General features: G+C 39.9%; 1 protein-coding gene across 1 annotated transcript in view; it reads right to left on the minus strand.

The window, feature by feature from the left end:
* Positions 1–15,218, minus strand: part of STX12 (syntaxin 12) — a 35,861-nt gene that overhangs the window by 10,239 nt on the left and 10,404 nt on the right. The window contains exons 2-4 of the mRNA XM_028113956.1: positions 10,438–10,507; positions 8,580–8,679; positions 3,750–3,887 (exon numbers count right to left, since the gene is read on the minus strand). Coding sequence (XP_027969757.1) covers positions 3,750–3,887; positions 8,580–8,679; positions 10,438–10,507 — 308 coding nt within the window. The remainder of the gene's footprint in view (positions 1–3,749; positions 3,888–8,579; positions 8,680–10,437; positions 10,508–15,218) is intronic.

Consider the following 15,218-nt stretch of genomic DNA (forward strand, 5'->3'; position numbering starts at 1 on the left):
TTATTGCTGTTGTAATCCAGAAACATGTCACAGACAGACACACAAAACAATGGCTTCCTTTCGCTACAGTATAAAGAAGCAACATCCCTTGGCTCCAACAGGATCTGTAAGATGACACAGGGCTCTGGCAATCTGTCTCAACCAGAAAATGGCTGTGAAGTAGTTGAAAGCAAATCTGGGCTCAGAATGGTAACCTTACTAAATAGGATGGAGGGAACAGGTTGGAGAGAGGAGTAAACAACAGGGAGGTAGAATAAGGGAAAGAGTTGAAACTTGCAGGGAAACAAAGTTTCAGAACACATAAAGATTTAAAAAAAAATGGACATTTATGGCATATCAGGCACTAAAGTGGCAGACTCATTTCAAAAATCAGTCTAATGCGTGTATTAAAAAAATTTAAGAAAAAATGTTAAAAGAGCAATCTATTCCCATTAAAAAAGTCTTTCCCTTTTTATAATAGCAGTAATTAAAAGAACAAGGAAAATGAAGAAAATTTCAAAATTCTACCCACCCAGAGGAACACTGTGAGGTTTTTTGTTTTTGTTTTTGTTTTACTTTTTCCCCAAATCAAGAAACAAAACACTGCTAGTGCCCTATGCCCTTCTCCAATTACAATGCCCCCTCCCTCGCCCTTAAAGTAACTACTATCCTGACTTTACAATGATCATTTTCTTGTATTTTCAATACAGTGATATGTATCCTTATTTAATATTATTTTACATGCTTCTGAACTTCACATGAATGGAATTATACTGTTTGTATTCTTTCATGCTTTGATTGGATCACGCCACATTGTGCCAGATCCATCCCTGAGGCTGAATGTAACTGTGATTCATTTATTTTCTTCGCTGTATGATATTACAGTATGTGAATATACCATAATGCATTTACTTATTCTACTACTGATGGGCATTCAGATGTCCAACTTTTGACTACTACAAATAATGCTGCTATAAACATTCTTATACATACATCCTAACATAAACATTTACAGTTTTTTCTTTTTCTTTTTTTTTTTAATTTTATTTATTTATTTGAGACAGAGAGAATGAGAGAGAGAGAGCACATGAGAGGGGGGAGGGTCAGAGGGAGAAGCAGACTCCCCGCTGAGCAGGGAGCCCGATGCGGGACTCGATCTAGGGACTCCAGGATCATGACCTGAGCCGAAGGCAGTCGCTCAACCAACTGAGCCACCCAGGCGCCCTACAGTTTTTTCTAATATATATCAATAGATGCCATTCATACAAATAAAAGCTCATTGGGGTCCCTAATAATTTTTAAGTGTTAATAGGGTCCTGAGATCAGAAAGTCTGAGAAACTACTGTTCTATTGGGTTGTATCTTTTTCATACTGACTCATGGGAATTTTTTTTTTTTTTAAGATTTTATTTATTTATTTGACAGAGAGAGACACAGCGAGAGAGAGGGAACACAAGCAGGGGGAGTGGGAGAGGGAGAAGCAGGCTTCCCACAGAGCAGGGAGCCCGATGCGGGGCTCAATCCCAGGACCCTGGGATCATGACCTGAGCAGAAGGCAGACGCTTAATGACTGAGCCACCCAGGCGCCCCTATGGGAATTCTTTATATGTTCTATATATATTCTGGTTACTAGTCCCTTGTCAATTATACATATAGCAGTATCTTCTCCCTGTTTGTAGTCTGTCTTTTCACGTATTTACCACTTTCTTTGCTCTTCATTCTGTTCTGCTTTTCAGACTTCCCATGTGGGAGCACCTTCCTTCTGCCTGAAGTTCATTTTCTAGAATATTCTTAAGTAAGGTGTGCTGAGAGCACACTCACTTTTGACTGAAAATGTCTTTAATTCTCATTCTGTATATCTTCCTTCACTGGGTTTAGATTCCTAGGTAGGCAGTTATTGTCCTTTAGAACATTAAAGATAGCTCTCAACTGGCTTCCACTGTTGCTGTTGAGAAGTCAACTGCCAATCCAACTACTGCCTCTCTGAAGGTATTCCATTGTTTCCCTGGCTACTTTTATGATTTTCTCTTTGTCTTTGGTGTTTTGAAGTTTCTCTCTGATGTATTCAGATGAGAGTCTTATTTATTCTTTTTGGGATTTGTTGGGCTTCTTGAAACTGCAGATTAGTGTCTCTCATAAGTTCTAAAACATTACCAGCCATTATCTCTTCAAATATCACCTCTGTTCTATGTTTGCTCCACTCTTATTCTGAAACTCCAATTAAAACTAGGTCACATCCTTTCTCTTTATTCTCCATTTCTCATGGTCTTTCTTCCTATTTAACTTCTTAACCCCTGTCCTACACGCTGATACATAATATCATGAGATAGATAATATCTTCTGTTTTCTAGTTAAATCATCTATCCATTAAGTTTTTAATTTCCATATTATATTTTTCAATTCTAGAAAGTATTTTGACCCTTTTCCAAAGTTTTTTGTAGTTTCCTGCTTCCTGCAGATGTTTTCAAGATTTTCTTTAAATACAATAAGGACAGTTGTCATATAATTCTAATACATGAAGTCTCTGTAGGTCCATTTTACCTCATTGTTGTTTCTATTAGTTCTTGTTTAGAGTTATTTGTTTCTTTGTGTACTTGGGTATTTTTCTTGTTATGTTAATCACTGTACTTGGGTATTTTTAACCCTGTGCTGCTCATGACACTTCAAAAATTGTTTGAGGGTATTCTTTCAGGGCTAGGATAAAGGTGTCTAACCAGAGAGGATTTGTATTTGCTTCTGCCTGGTACCTAGGTACTCTACCAGTCCAGAACTACTTGAAGCTTGAGGCTTTCGGATCATTCATGTAGTATGAATTTGGGCAGTAAATTTGCCTCAAGGTTCCTTTGTGGTACAAGTTATTGTCTGGATTTCCCCTCTCTCCTGTTGTCCTCCATCGCTTGCTCAGTTCAGTGCTAATGCAATCTTTTTGTAGGAAAGAAGGGCTTACTTCTGGTTTACCCATACCTGAAGGATATAGCCTTTTGGGGTCCAGTTTAATTGGAGGAGCACCTTCTTTTAGATTTTCCACCTTGTCTGGACTCTGGGTTTTTCTTCCCCCTCATGCCACATGGACATCAAATCTAAAGTTCAAGTTTGCCCTCAGTAAATGTATTCCATGCAAAAGCAGTTTCAGTGCTCAGCTTACCTCTCTATGGGTTCTCATCTTCTCTTAGATTTTGACCTTAATATTTTCATGGCCATTTGATACTTTTGAGAAGTTGGGTTGTTAAAATTTAGTATTTGTTAATTTGTTTCACAGAGAGGTCTAGTGAAAATAACCTAGCCTGCTATATTCTAGGAAATAGATTCATTGTTTCTTTTCCTAAGTTTCTAATATAAGACAAATAAAATTAAAAAAAAAGAAATCACACACAATTCTGTCACTTTTTCAAATCTTTATGCATATTCCTTTCTAGTCTTAGACCATAGGCATACATGTTTTTTTAATTTACTTTTATTAAAAAAAAATTTTTTTTTAAGTAGGCTGCTCACCCAACATGGGGCTTGAACTCACGACCCTGAGAGTGAGAATCACATGCTCTACCAACTGAGTCAGCCAGGTGCCCTGCATACGTATTTTTTATATAGATTGTACCAATCTGGCATTTTCACAATGGCTAATGTCAACGTTTATTATTACTGAGGGGGGGCAGGTAACAAACAAAAGCTAATGGTCAAAATGGCCAGAGTTAGGAGGGGGGAAAAAAACCCCAACAATGTGGGAAAGAACAACCTGCAATCGCAAGGGTCTTCTTTTGGGAATAAACTCACCGAGAGACGAGATCCAGCTCTTGCTCTGGCAATGCTCTCCTTTTCCTTTTCAGATACCCTTCTCTGAACAGCCTGGAAGTTGTTTAAGGCTGCAGAGAAGTCATTCATGAGACGTTCTTTCTGAAGTTTTTGCTGGCGCTAAGGAAATAAACAAGGAGTTGAAATTTCATATTAACCCTAAATAATCTGGTTTTAATTCCCATTAAAAGCAAAATTATTCCTTCTAAAGATTTCCAACCAGGAAAATTACTATAAAACAGGCTCTTCCTTAAATTAATAAATTTGTTCTTTGCTAACTCAAATCCCTCATTAATGCCACAGACCAAGTTTGAATTCTCCTTCTTTCATTCTGACAAACCTGGGGACTGTGTGTCATTTACCTTGTAAGGTAATCTCAGAGGGAAATGCAATTGAGAATTTTGGTTCCCTGGAGAATCTAAAAGCAGAATAAATAACTTTAGGCTCAGACTGAACCCCAAAAGAGATTGTTCTCTGTTAAAATGTTAAAAATATTCATCTACACTGAGTTCAGAGCTTCCCTGAAAACTACAGAATCATTTTCCTTCATACTGTAGTGAAGTTTAAAATCTTTCAGAACCTGAAAACTATTACAGGCTATCTTTACTAAGCTTATTGATTCTATGTCTCAAAAAAACACATACTGAGAGAACCTATGTGCTGAGAACACAGAAGTAAAAACTCATCCCTGACCTCAAACAGCTTACCAACAACTTATAGATAAGGGATATAGACACACAAGTTACAAATCAATATAAATAACTGCTATATCCCATTAGTACTACAGGAGTTTGGAGGCAGGTATAATCACTAAGAACGCAAGTGGCCAAAAAGGCCAAGAGAAAGTGGATACTGAAGGAAGAGAAAGGTCTGAATAAGCAGATGGAGGAAGTAAGGCAATTCCAAGTAAGAAAACAGTGTGATCAAAGGCATGGCAGTAAAAATTTGAAGAGGATCTATAAGGAGATAGTTTGACTGGAACCTAAGTTTTTTTCATGAGAATAGCTAAAAGGCAGACCTGGAAAGACAGAGAAGGGGCTGACCAGAGCAAGTTTTAAATGCCAAGCTAATGAGTTTGGGATTCAATCCTAAAGAACAAAGAGCAACAAAGATTTCTGAGCAGGAAACATGATAGGTACAAAATGATAATTTAGAAAAAGTAGTCTGTGATGGTACACAGGATAGGATGGAAAAAAGAAACATGTCAAAAAGACTATTGCAACATTCTAGGTTAAAGGTTAGGAGGACATTGTATCCGTAAAGGGAACACAAAAGACATGAATTTAAGAAACATTATGACTTAGTGACTGACTATGGAGCTACAAGGGAGCTAAAGTCAAGAATGACTCAAATACCACACCTGGGAGAATTATGGTAATACTGAAAGCAAACTTATTTTATTTTTTTTAAAAGATTTTATTTGAGAGAGAGAGAGAGTGAGCACGTGAGCAGGGTGGAGGGGCAGAGGGAGAGGGACAAGCAGGCTCCCCGCTGAGCAGGGAGCCCAATGTGAGACTCGATCCCAGGGCCCTGGGATCATGACCTGAGCCAAAGGCAGATGCTTAACCAACTGAGCCACCCAGGCACCCTGAAAGCAAATTTAGATGAGGAATTTTTTTCCCTTTTTCTGGGATTTTTTATTTTCACACAAACATTATAACAATAAGAGGGAAAAACCATCATTCTCTAATCTCACAAACCAAAAACACTATCTTCTTTTTTTTTTTTTTTGAGTAGCTCCATGCTCAATGTGGGGCTTGAACTCACAACCTTGAGATCAAGAGTTGTATGCTCCACCAACTAAGCCAGAGAGGTGCCCCACAAAAATAGTATCTTTAAGTATATCATAAACATTTTCCATGTTATCATACTCTTCATAATTATTGACCTTTGTTACATAATAGTCTATCAAGTTGATCTGGTAAAATTTATGTAAACATTCCTTCTAGATTCTTCCCAGGTTTTAACTATTATAAATAAAGCTAATGTGAGCCCCACTGTAATTGCTAATATTAATACAGTTCTTACTATGTACCAGTACGGTTATAAGTACTTTAACATAATACTTTAATCTATACAACAACCTATAAGTAGGTACTATTATAGTCCCTATTTTACAGATCAGAAAACCAAGGCATAAAGAAATCAAGTAATCTGCCTAGGATCACACAGTCAGTAAGTGGAAGGGGTAGAATTTTTTTTTTTTTTTAAGATTTTATTTATTTACTTGACAGAGAGAGATACAGCAAGAGAGGGAACACAAGCAGGGGGAGTGGGAGAGGGAGAAGCAGGCTTCCCACGGAGCAGGGAGCCCGATGCGGGGCTCGATGCCAGGACCCTGGGATTGTGACCTGAGCCGCAGGCAGCTGCCTAACGACTGAGTTACTCAGGCACCCCGGAAGGGGGAGAATTTAAATACAGGAAATCCACTTCCAGACTACAGTTTTTTTTTTTCTACCAACCTTTTTGCCTTAGGACAAATTTGCATGAGTGGGAATATTAGGTCAAAAGGCACAAACTTTTTTTATGACAATCAGTATTATCAATCAGCTTAGTTAAGGGATTTGGGTGAAATGGGACGAATTCAGTATAAGACAACACATTAAATTTTAGATGAAGGCAGTATATTCAAGAGGAGATATTAGAGTAGGGATTGGCAATATGGGCCTAGTCCTTAGAGGTTAAGGGCTAGAGCCAGGAAAAGATCTGGGGGTCCTGTTCATAAAGGTGACAGGGAACTCATAAAAATAGATGAGCCTCCTGAGGGAGAAAGCAGAGACTAAGAAAATGAGAGGTCAGTGGCAGAGCCTTGGGACATGCCTACTTCTAGGAACACAGAGAGTCAGAGAAGGAGGCTGAAACTCCACCTGGGGAAAGAGAAAAGAGGCCAGCAAAAGATAACAGAGTCGGGAGACACACTGAAAGGGAATCGTGGAAAGAAGAAGATCGTTTCAGTAGAGACGGGATGGGCTGTTTCAAATGAGACAGAAAAGTGCTCAAAAAAGCCCACTAGACTTGGCAATGAGAAGATCACTGATGATAGCATGTGAATATGAAAAAAGACTCAAAGGAGGATATACGGTCTGATATACAGGACAGGAGCAAACAGATGGTGGTAAGCTAAGATTGATTAGATGAATAAAGAATCGAAAGGGCAAATGGTATTCCACACAACAGGGGAAGGAATCAAGGAATTGTGTGAAGATCTAGTTCGTGTTCTTAATGATCCAGTGTAATGGAAGGGAACAATAGCATGGATGATCCAAAAATAACTTCTATTTGATTTTGGAATACATTAAATCCTTCTCTCTCTCTCTCTCTTTTGGTAGCAGATTTAACTTTCTATTTCTTTTGCTTAGGCTATTAACTCTTAAGTACTTTCAACACTCTGTTTTCATCAAGATCCTTAGACTCTTTTTATTACTAACTAAAACCATCCACAAGCGTGTATTCCCTAAGTGCCCAGCTGGGAGGAGGGAAGGGGTGATTTTTATTGGAGATACTGGATGGCAAGGGGAACTGGTCTCTAAGTGAAATATCAGCACGAATAACAACAGCACACATATGGACGATCAAAGGGGATTACATTAAGATTACTTTTTATCAGAGCTGCTCTGTAGCACAATGACAAAGCATCTATCTAGTCTTGGTTCCTCTCTTTTGTGCAAGGGGGCGCCAAAACTCTGAAGACTAAAATCTGCTTCATTAAACAGCTTTGCCAGGCATGGGTTAAACTAACATTTTCAAACTTTTTTGATGGAGACATGCAGAAATAATGTGACATCTTGACCTAGTACCATATATACACATATGTAGGAAATGAAAGCTTCCTGTAATAATAGTTCCCTTTATTACATGGTATACATTCTGATATTCCTACACTTATTTTTTAAATGATGATTACAGCACACTAAAATTATTTCATGTTACAACTAGGCACAACTCACAGAATGAAACACAACCCAGAATAGGGAAGGTGTAGGCTTTGTCTTTACAGCCATCAGAGAATAGGACATCATCAGAAAAAAATTCAATAATAAAAAGCAAAATAAGTCAAGTGCTCCCAAGAATGGTAGAGAAGCTAAAAGAAAAACAGAATCACAGTAGGCTAAGGTAGTTGGAGAAGGCTTTTTTTTTTTCCTGGAAGAGAGAGGATTTGAGGTAGACCATGAATGATAAGTAAAACAGGTCAAGCCACAATAAAGGAGGAGGCACACTGACTGCAGGAATGCGTGAAGAAAAGGCCCAGCACATCAAGGGAACAATGAACTCCAGTTAAAAATTGTGTGTTTTTAAAGGATCTCAATGACCACTGAATAAAATAACTTGAAAAGAGAAATCCTTTCCCCTGGGCATTTCTTCAACCTGAAACCTATGAATAACTCATGATGGGACATGAAAGTGACTACAAAATAGAAAGCAAAAACATTTGATTGAAATTTATAGAAACTGACTACAAAACAAACTAGGACCAAGCCTGCAAACATAAAGCTGCTGGCCAAAACCCAGAGATGCAAACACTGAGAATGTTTACCAGTTAAGCTCATTTTATCAATATGTTAGTATGTTATTATTAATAATAGCAGCAGATACTGATTACTACTAAATGCTGAGCACTTTGCAAGACCCGGTGCATACATTCTTTCTACTGTCACAACAGTCACATAACCCCATTTTACAGATAAGGAAACTGAGGGTCAGAGAAGGTCTACCTAGCACCAAAGGCCAAATTATTTTTGTTTCACACACTTCCTTCCCATTAAAACAAAGTCCTTTCCTATTAAACAAACACACACAGCAGAAAATACCAACCTGTTCTGAAGCAGATAAGGGAAGAGGCAAGGACCCTAATTCCTTCAGTAGTTCATTTGTTTCCTTGGCGAGCTGATTTGTAGAGTGCTGTAACTGTTGCCTAAGGGAGAAAAGACACGTTTCAGGATATTCCCACTCCTCGAGAGCTGTTACAGTTAGTACAGTTAGTTCTCAGAGTGCCCCAGTGCAGAGAATGAAAGGGGTACTTGAAGGAATGGGTTCCCAAAGGCCCAGGTTCACACACACACACACACACACACACACACACACACACAAATCCAGAAATACAACTCAAGTCAAACCCACCGCAAGGCATCTTCATGTTACTCAGTAGAAAGAACCTACCTCAGTGAAACCTGCTGATCAGGTATTTTAACTCTTTGGGGAGAAAGGAAATGCCTATCAGCAGTTCTGATAGAAATATAAGAGCAGGGCGCCTGGGTGGCTCAGTTGGTTAAGCGACTGCCTTTGGCTCAGGTCATGATCCTGGAGTCCCGGGATTGAGTCCCGCATCGGGCTCCCTGCTCAGCAGGGAGTCTGCTTCTCCCTCTGACTCTCCTCCCCTCTCATGCTGTCTCTCATTCTCTCTCTCTCAAATAAATAAATAAAATCTTAAAAAAAAAAAAAGAAATATAAGAGCAAGTGCCCCCCCACATCTAAACCTAATAGTTTGAACACACCAAGGTCTCACAAAACTCTCCCATCCACTGCCCAGCAGTTCTGCCTAGGTGCTGTCTGTCACAGGCCACTGACTAGAGATGGAATCCAGACACTGGGGGTTGGATGAAATGTGCATTAAAAGCACAGCTTCTACCCTAGGGAACAACTTCCAAAGATCTACTCCCACATTCTTGCTTAAAGCTGGCACTTTTTCAGCTTTATTCTTGGCTCCCTATCGTCCTTCATGCTCGACTTTCTGGCTCTTCCCTCCAAAACAAAGAAGCCCTGTACTGCATAAAAACATATAAGGAGTATAGGGGAAGAATAGTAAAGAGGGAAGAATATGCATTCTATTAAGTGGGATTGGAAAGTAGTGGAAACATAAAAAGAGTCCCTTTTAGTCATGGTTTCCCCCACTCTGCGGCTATTTCTACAAAGGTTTTGAGGGAGGACAGAGAAACTATACTACTTAATCATTACTATTTTTTCACTGCAAAGGGGCCTCCAAGAGAAAAAACGAGGGAGTCAAAAACAAGAGGGAGTCAAACAGGAGCCTGTACCTCCCAGACGTTACTAACACATCCAAAGATTTTTCACATCTCCCTGGAAAAAGTTCAAAGTAGTAAGTCATTCTCTCACTTCACACTGTCTAGGACAGGAAACAAAGAATATCATTCAGTATATTTTAAAGATGAAGAATAGAACTTCTAAAAGCAGAAATGGGGTCAAGAAGGATGTAATAAAAAGAATCACGAGTCCCTACCACCAGTCCATTCTCCTCTCCCTCAGACGCCCCTCAGATCATTGTGAATACATTTTTCTAATATTTACAGTTGGAAATCCCAACAGACTAGAGGAGCTCTGCAGATCATCAGGAGTCCTGTGCCAACAAGGAGGCTCATTTAGGCAGAATACAGTTTAACAGTGGTAAAAGTTCCCTTCCCTACTTCCTCAAAGTGTTCTCCTAACCAGCCCACGGGGAAGAAACAATCTGAGTTCCAGGATTTTGAAAGGCAGCAGAGATCACAACCCATGAATATATTTTGTTGCCCCTCTTCTAAATCCAGCTATTACTTCATGTCCCACTGCCTGTCATTCCGAGTCCACAGGCTGGAAACCTAAGCTGCCACGCAGCAACGACAGTGGGTGTGTCCTCAAAGGGCCCTCACAGAACCCCACACATTAGGAAGCTACTCACAGATTTTCCTGTAGTTTGCTTGAGTCCTGCTTAGTTCCTAGTTGGCTCATCAAATTCTTTATCTGAGCAGCTGGGGAGAGGGGGGGAAAAGATTTATTTAAAAGAAAAATACATTCATCATGAGCAACCTACTTCTCAAATCACTAGTCTCTCTCCACAACCTGAAAGAGTTCATGCAACTAACAGAAAACATGTTATGATCAAAACTAGCATATACATTCCCTTCTAAAACTAATTACGAGGTTCACCTTTCTCCTATAGATAACTATGTCACCAAGTAAAGGGTAGCAGTTTTGTTCATCATTCCCAAAGAACTTTCAAAATTTTCCAGATTTCCCAGGCACTAGTTTAAAATTTCAACACCTCTGAAAGGGCCAAATATCAACTTGCAACAATTAAAATTTAAATTCATAATACACAATAATTTTTCTATAACAAACATTTTTGGAAAGACAATATACATTTGTTATTAATAATAAATTACCATTAAAAATAATAATAATAAATTACCATTGACTGAGCACCTCTATGTGCCAGGAGCTTTTATATTAGGAGCTCTGTATACATTATTTTATTAATTTTCACAGCAACAGTCTGAAGTAGGTATATCTTCATTTTGCCGATGAGGAAATATATTTAGATAAGCTATATAAGTTACATTTACATAAGTTAATTATATAAGGGTACACAATTATTAAGTAACAGAGCAAAAAATCCAATCCCAAATACATTGAACTCCAAGGCCTATGTTCTTTTAACTATGTTGTTTACAGTCAAATATATGGTTTTGTTCAGATAACGTTCTCTATCTTTTCCTAGATATTTTGCTAAGACTAGAAAAGTTCATGTTTGAATTCTAGATGTTTAGGCCTCTAGCCCTGGACTAGGAAAGCAGAGGTCCAGAGGAACTGATCATCTACCAATAAGGAGAAACACTCTAACACCAGCTTGCCTGGGAATGTGAATAGCCCTGTACCTCGCTGATTTGTGCATCAGAAATAGAGCGTTATCTTTTTTTTTTTTCTTATTCTAAATATTTTTGGGTTTTTTTGTGGGCTTTTTTGAAGTGTAGTTGACCTTTTGATTTCTTTTGTGTCCTGCGTTCTGTTCTTTTTCTGGTTGGCTGGGAGGATGAAGGAGTTAGACTCATTAATTCATTCATTTGTAGAGGTTGGAATTTTCTTGTATTTCTTTGTTGTTGTCTGCTTGCTTGCTTGCTTATTTATTTATTTGAAAGAGAGAGAGCATGTGTGCGTGTTGGGGGTGGAGGGGCGCAGAGGAGGGGATGAGAGAACTCCAGGCAGACTCTGATGAATGCAGAGCCCAGAGCCTGACATGGGGCTTGATGCTGAGCTCGATCTCACGACCCTGAGATCACGACCTGAGCCCAAACCAAGTCAGAGATGCTCAACTGACTGCACTACCCAGGCACCCCTGCTTGCTTGCTTCTGAAGAGCATTCACTAATTTCTATTCCAAGTTGCTGGAGTACAGACATAATAGAGTACTCCTTGCCCAGAGGAAACACGATTATCTTCAAATTTCACCAGAACTTCAAGAGATAACATAACACAATAGGTATATGACCCTTCCAGCCAAAACGCTGTCTCCTTTGTGAGGGCCTTTCCTATTCTCTCAGCATTAATGCCAAAGTTTCACTCGTGAGATACCAGACTGCTAGATGACTGGCTTTAGTGGAAGATGAGGAGGAAACCACTGTATATTACACCATTTGTATATATTATAGGGACAATGTACATACAGTGCTTCCATATGAAGTAAGAAAAAACCTTCACTTATTAGAACTTAGAATAGGGTGTTCCTTAAAATAACAAAATTTAAGGTTCAATCATAATCTTGCTCTTAATCTGGTCACCAAGAGTAATAAAAAGGTGGGTGCCTGCGTGGCTCAGTCAGTTAAGAGTTCAACTCTTGATTTTGGCTCAGGTCATGATCTTAGGGTCCCGGGATCGCCGACTGGCTCTGAGCTCAGCGAGAAGTCTGCTTTTATCTCCCTCTCCCTCTGCCCCGCCCCTCCATGCTCTCTCTCTAAAACACACAAATCTTAAAAAAAGGGAGAGAGAGAATAGTAAAAAAGCAAGCTGAAGTTTATGAAATACCAAGTTACCTTACACAAACACTGATGAGTTAATAGCCTCTACGTCTGATAAGAAACAATGATTAAGCAAAATCTAATTGATTGCTGGTGACTCTACTCCTAAGTAGCAATTGAACAACCTAGTCCTTAGAAATATGTACGAGTTATTTCTATCTAGACAAAATCACTACATCATGGGTGTTAAAAAGCAAAAAAAAATCCCAAAGTCAAGAATATATAAACTTGAGGCGCCTGGGTGGCTCAGTCGTTAAGCGTCTGCCTTCGGCTCAGATCATGATCCCAGGGTCCTGTGATCGAGCCCCGCATTGGGCTCCCTGCTCCGCGGGAAGCCTGCTTCTCCCTCTCCCACTCCCCCTGCTTGTGTTCCCTCTCTCGCTGTGTCTCTGTCAAATAAATAAATAAAATCTTAAAAAAAAAAAAGAATAAACTTGTAGCACTTCAAATTATGATTTTATCTGGGCGCCTGGGTGGCTCAGTTGGTTGAGCAACTGCCTTCGGCTCAGGTCATGATCCTGGAGTCCCGGGATTGAGTCCCACATCAGGCTCCCTGCTCAGCAGGAAGTCTGCTTCTCCCTCTGACCCTCCCCCCTCTCATGTGCTCTCTCTCTCTCTCTCTCATTCTTGCTCTCTCAAATAAATAAAATCTTTAAAAAAAAACAAATTATGATTTTATCTTATTTTGAGACCATGTTTTTGTTTTGTTTAGCAAAAATGTAACTCCAATTTTATAATGGAAATACAGTGTTCAAGTGATTAAAATTTTGCCTTTTGACCAACATTCCTAAAATACATCAATTATTCTATTAAGTGAGGTTACTTTTAGCTTAATGGTTCCACAGGAAAATGTAAGCACCATAATGAGTGCATTTTGCTAAGACAGCATTCTATAAGATAAGTAACAGTTTTTCATCACTAACATGTGGAATTTCGCCTCTTATCTCAGTCAAATTGGAATCAGGATACCACTAGAGCTATCAACTGGCTAGCCATACAAATAATTTATAAGAAGGCAGACATCAGCATTAATTGAGCATTTATTATGTGCCAGACACTGGGCTAGGTACTTGATGTGATATAATAAATAATACATTTGGTCATTGTCCCCGGTTCCTGGCACAAAGCACCTAAACCCTCGGAATTTTGTGCACAACAGGAGTGTCGTTTGCTATTCATAAAGATCCCCCCCTTTTTTTTTTTAAGATTTATTTGAGAGAGAGAGAAAGCGCGTACGCGTGCACACACAGCACAGGGAGAGGGGCAGAGGGAGAGAGAGGCGAATCCTTGAGTAGACTCCGGGCCTAGTGCAGAGCCCTGTGGAGGGCTCGGATCCCAGGACCCTGAGATCAACATCAAGAGTCAGCTGCTTAACGGACTGAGCCACCCAGTTGCCCCATAAAGAGCCCCTCTGAATACACTGAGTTTATGCTACTAGGGTGAGTTAGAGCTAGATAGCCTTGGGCTGGGTGGGGCTAGTCACCAGAACTACCAAGTGATTATGTTGGAACTTTCAGCCCCACCCACTGACTTTAGGGAAATGGCGGTGGGGGGCAGGGATGATAGGCACTGCCCATTAAGATTAAGCGTTATGAAAACTCTTGAACTCCATTTCATGAGCTTCTGGGTTGGTCAACAGGTGAAGATACAGGGCGGGTGTTGGAGGGTGTACGAGCTTCCTACATACCTTGCCGGGCATCTCTTCCTTCTGGCTGTTCCTGAATTATGTATGTATTAAGTAAAATGTTTTCCTGAATTGTGTGAGCTGCTCTAGCAAATTAATCGAACCCAAGGAGGGGTTCCTGGGAACCTTGGATTTATAGCCCACTGGTCAGAAGCACACGTGATAACCAAAACTTGCAACTCGTGTCTGAAGGGGAATAGTCATGTGGGACTCAGCCCTTAACGTGTGGCATCTGATAATTAATTCTAGGCAGACGTATCAGAATTGGGTTAAATTGTAGGAGATCCAACTGGTGTTTGGAGAATCTCAGAAATATTTGGTGTGTGGAAAACCCACACATCTGATGTCAGAAGTATTGAAAGTAGAGGAAAAACAGGAGTATTTTTCCTTTACACTTGATAAGCATTATTTTATTTAATCCCAACAACCCTTTAAATAAGCATTATTATCTCAATATTATAGATGGGCACACTGAGGCTCATGAATGTGACAGAATTCATTCGTTCATTCATTCATTCATTCAGAGTACCTACTCTATACTGTCCTATGCTCTAGAAGACAACTACTCTTTTTTTTTTTTTTTTTTTTTGGACACAGCGAGGGAGGGAACACAAGCAGGGGAGTGGGAGAGGGAGAAGCAGGTTCCCCACTGAGCTGGGAGCCCGATGCGGGGCTCGATCCCAGGACCCCGGGATCATGACCTGAGCTGAAGGCAGACACTCAACGACTGAGCCACCCAGGCGGCCCGACGACTGCTCTTAAGAAGCTAACATTTTAAAGAAAAGAGACAGGCAATAAACATAGATCTCTGGTGGTGATTAAGTACTATAAAGAAAAATAGCGGTGCCTGGGTGGCTTAGTTGGTTAAGCATCTGCCTTCGGCTCAGGTCATGATCCCAATGTCCTGGAATTGAGCCCCACATCGGGCTCCCTGCTCAGTGGGGAGCCTGCTTCTCCTTCTCCCTCTGCCTTCCATTCCCCCTGC

This window comes from Eumetopias jubatus, unplaced genomic scaffold (genome assembly GCF_037043125.1).
Source record: "Eumetopias jubatus isolate StellerSeaLion01/CBP00866 unplaced genomic scaffold, mEumJub1_p1.0 scaffold_4, whole genome shotgun sequence".
Lineage (NCBI taxonomy): Eukaryota > Metazoa > Chordata > Mammalia > Carnivora > Otariidae > Eumetopias > Eumetopias jubatus.